The 3,505-nt window shown below is 23.9% G+C and overlaps 3 protein-coding genes across 3 annotated transcripts in view, besides 4 other annotated features; 1 reads left to right on the top strand and 2 right to left on the bottom strand.

Annotated features, from left to right (window-relative positions):
• EDI_066280 (uncharacterized protein) overlaps positions 1 to 1,015 on the top strand; it is a gene marked incomplete at both ends in the record, with an annotated part of 1,611 nt that extends 596 nt beyond the window's left edge. The window contains one exon of the mRNA XM_001733243.1: positions 1 to 1,015. This exon is cut by the window's left edge and continues 596 nt beyond it. Within this exon, the coding sequence (XP_001733295.1) occupies positions 1 to 1,015 (1,015 nt within the window).
• A 27-nt stretch (positions 1,016 to 1,042) lies between these two features.
• Positions 1,043 to 1,115: a sequence feature (AT_rich).
• EDI_066270 (uncharacterized protein) lies at positions 1,105 to 2,136 on the bottom strand (the record flags this gene model as incomplete). The annotated part of the gene is made up of 1 exon (XM_001735411.1): positions 1,105 to 2,136. One exon carries the CDS (start codon positions 2,134 to 2,136, stop codon positions 1,105 to 1,107), a length of 1,032 nt encoding a protein of 343 aa, XP_001735463.1.
• Positions 1,872 to 1,903: a sequence feature (AT_rich).
• A 42-nt stretch (positions 2,137 to 2,178) lies between the features above and the next one.
• Positions 2,179 to 2,299: a microsatellite.
• On the bottom strand, positions 2,296 to 3,039 carry EDI_066260 (uncharacterized protein; the record flags this gene model as incomplete). Its single annotated transcript, XM_001735410.1, has 1 exon — positions 2,296 to 3,039. The coding sequence occupies one exon, from the start codon at positions 3,037 to 3,039 to the stop codon at positions 2,296 to 2,298; it is 744 nt and encodes a 247-aa protein (XP_001735462.1).
• A 385-nt stretch (positions 3,040 to 3,424) lies between these two features.
• Positions 3,425 to 3,468: a sequence feature (AT_rich).
• The last annotated feature ends 37 nt before the right edge of the window (positions 3,469 to 3,505 follow it).

The raw sequence follows: 3,505 nt of genomic DNA, 5'->3' as shown, positions 1-3,505 counted from the left end.
TGGCGTACGTAATTATCTTTTCTTCCTTTGTTTAACCATATGCATTGCAAGTTTTATTGGAATGGTTATAATGTTTATTATTCCAACAGATGATCCAAATAATACTTCTTATTCACTTATATCTTCTAGCTATCCAAATAATATTCATAATAATAATGAATCATTAAGTCTTTCAACAGAAGTATCAAATAATTCTTTAAAAGATTCTCAAAACATAAATATACCATTTAACGAAACAGAATATCAACAAACATCAATTAATTCACTAAAAACTGGACTAACTGCAAATGAATCTCAAAATATACAAGAAATATCAACACAAGGTTCAGAACTAAACAATTCTGTTCAGGAATTTCCACAAAAACAAGGAAAGAAATGCATTGCTTTAAAAGTTTTTCTTCAATTAGACTTTTATATATATATAATTGCTATTGCATTAGTTTCTGGTCCTTCTTTATCATTTATTTCAAATATATCATTAATTCTTCAAGCAAATGGAATAAATGAACCAAGAATTGAATTACTTACTAGTATAACATCACTTTTTCATGCCATAGGAATCTTTTTATTTAGTTGTGGAAGTGATTTATTAGCAAAGATTCATATTAACAAGTTGATGGTTTTGAGTTTTCTATCATTTATGTTGTTAATCCTTTTATCATTAGCAGTTCTTTTACAAAGTTTTGTTATTGAAGTGATTGTATGGATTGAACCATGGTTTGTTGGAGGTGTTCTTGGGGTAAGTCTTTCTTTAATTTCTGAACGATTTGGAATAAATAACTTTGGGTTCAATTTAGGAGTAACACTAACAGGTGTTGCTATTAGTAATATTTTTATTTCAATTATTTCAGGAGTTCTTTATGATAATTATATCAAATCTGGAGACTCTATTTGCACTGGAGAGATATGTTTCCATTACACTTTTATTATTTCTGCTGGAATGGTTGTTTGTTCTTTTATATTATTTTCATTTCTTGTAGTAAAAAAATTTTTTACAATGAAACATCAAAAATAAGTTCATGTTATTTACTATTACAATTTGTATTATATTTTTGTATTATTTTTTATATTTTAAAAGTTTCATATAATATAAAAATGACTTAATTAATAAAATTCTAAAACAAGTATTCTTTGTACTGTAAATGTTGAATCATTAGAACCCACTAAAGCATTTTCATTCATTGCAAGAAAAGAAGAAGAAATATTATGTGACCAACTTTGTTTTAACCATGTTTTAGCAATTTCAACAAACCCATTTCCAGTAGTTTGACCAAATGAATATAAAACAGAACTATCTCGTTTTATAGAAATAGCACAATTGATTGACTTTTTAATACTCCATTTTTTTGGAACACTAACAATTCTTTTTGTTTTAACTAAAAAACAAAAAATAGAATCATCATGTTCTTCTGAATCAAATTCAGTGATTCCTTTTGAAGTAAAAACACCAAATATATTTTCGTTTTCATCAAAATTAAAAAAACAGATATTTGGTTTATTCATAACATGTTCTCCAAATGACTTATTTGTTTCTTCTTTGTTAATACTTCTTTCAGAAAGAGAGTCATAAACAACTTTGCATTTTGATAATCCAACCCACTCAGTAATAGTTTGAGTAAATTTACCAATAATATTATATTGTTCTTTAGTTCCAATAAATGGTTCGACATCATTTCTTTTTTCTTTAAGAATTTGTGAAATAATTACTTTATTTTGTTCATCAATTTTAGTTGTTTGAAGAGGTTTAAATTCTGATTGTTTATTTTGTGAACGAGGAGTTATAGGAAAAGAAGATGTACTAATTATTTCTTTTATTGGCTGACATTTATTTTCTTTTTCAGAAGAAATATAATCTTGTTTTGAAATTGGTGTATTTTTAATATAATTTATTAATTTTTTAATACCCTCATTAGTTTTAGTAAATTCTTCTTGGTTGTTTTTGGCTGTGTTTTTAAGAGATATAATTTCTTCATTATGTCTTTTTAATATCTCTTTTATAGTTTTTATTTCTTCTTGTATATTTGAATTTTCTAATAAAAAGACTTTATACAATGTCATCACTACTACTTTTAATGTTTTACCATCGATTTTTTCATCATCTTTAATAACTTGTAAAATATCTTCTACTCTTCCCATTATAAATACTAAAAAAACTAATTTATAGTTCTTTTAATAGTTTTTAATTATAATTTATTAAATTATATTAAAATAATTTTTAATAGTTTAAAAGAATTTTTAAAATATTTATTAAAACAAATAAAAATAAAATAAGAAGAAATTATAATTACAATAAATTCAAAATACAGTTTTAGTCATAAAACAAGCAGAAGAATAATTTTGTTCATCAACATCAGTTATTCTATAAATTCCTTGGGTATAGTACTCAATAATCTTTTCATTCATTTGGATTTCAGTTTGGATTTGTTGTTGAAAGGTAATATCAACTTGATTATAAGTTAATAATAAACATTGAATATTATATTGAGCATGTTCAATATTTTGAAGATAATAATTTCTTATTATTTCATTGTTTTGAATAAAAGAATTTGATTGAATAGGTTGAGTAATAACATTTTCATTAGACATAACAATACTTTCACCAGAATTAGTATTAGTAACTTCTGACTTGGATGAATCTGTAATTATTGTTTCATCTCCGACCCAATTTTCAATAAAAGGCATTGATGTGTCTTTAAGTCTCCAATAACCAGAGACATGATATTCACATTTTCCTGATTGGAAAAATCGTGAATGATTAATAGCATCTAACATACTTTTTCTCCATCTACTCCCTGTACCAAATTGAGATAATTGAGATAATATAGACCAATGGCTTTGAATAAAATCAGGAACATCAGTTTTAACTGAAAAATAAATTTTAGATGGATGTAATGTCATTAATGAAAGATAAAATATACGAGCTAATGAAATCCATGGAACATATCTATTTTGTAAAATAACAAGTTTCATTTTACATAATAAACATGTACATTCTAATTCTTGTTCTTGGTTTACAGGTGTAGTTTCTATAAGAGACATTATACTTGAATGACACATTTCAGTTCTTTTTCCTTTATAAGTAAAAAGGAATATTCTTAATGATTTAAATCTCAATGAATGGTTTATTATTAATTTCTTTGTTATATTTATTTGACTTATATAGTTCAAAAAAAATTGATCTCTAGTTGAAATGTTCTATTTTTGATGAAAAAAATTGAATTCTAATTGAATTATTAAAACCCTGTTTCTATTTTCATTAAGGGTTTTTCTTTAATAAAACCAAACTTTCGGGAAAATATTCAAGTGATTACTTTATTTTCCTACTTCTATTAAATAAAAAGAAAGAAAGAAAACAAAATTATTAAAATTTGTAATTTCTCATGAAAAAACTTCTTTACATAGAATAATATTATTGAGTTACATCTTTATTTACAAATTATTTTAAAAAAAAATTATTATTAATAAAAACAAGAAGATGACGTGGCTATTCTGTTCCAAAAAATTT

Source organism: Entamoeba dispar, genomic scaffold, assembly GCF_000209125.1.
Source record: "Entamoeba dispar SAW760 scf_1105229459133 genomic scaffold, whole genome shotgun sequence".
NCBI lineage: Eukaryota > Evosea > Mastigamoebida > Endamoebidae > Entamoeba > Entamoeba dispar.
This window is presented reverse-complemented; position numbering and strand designations above follow the sequence as displayed.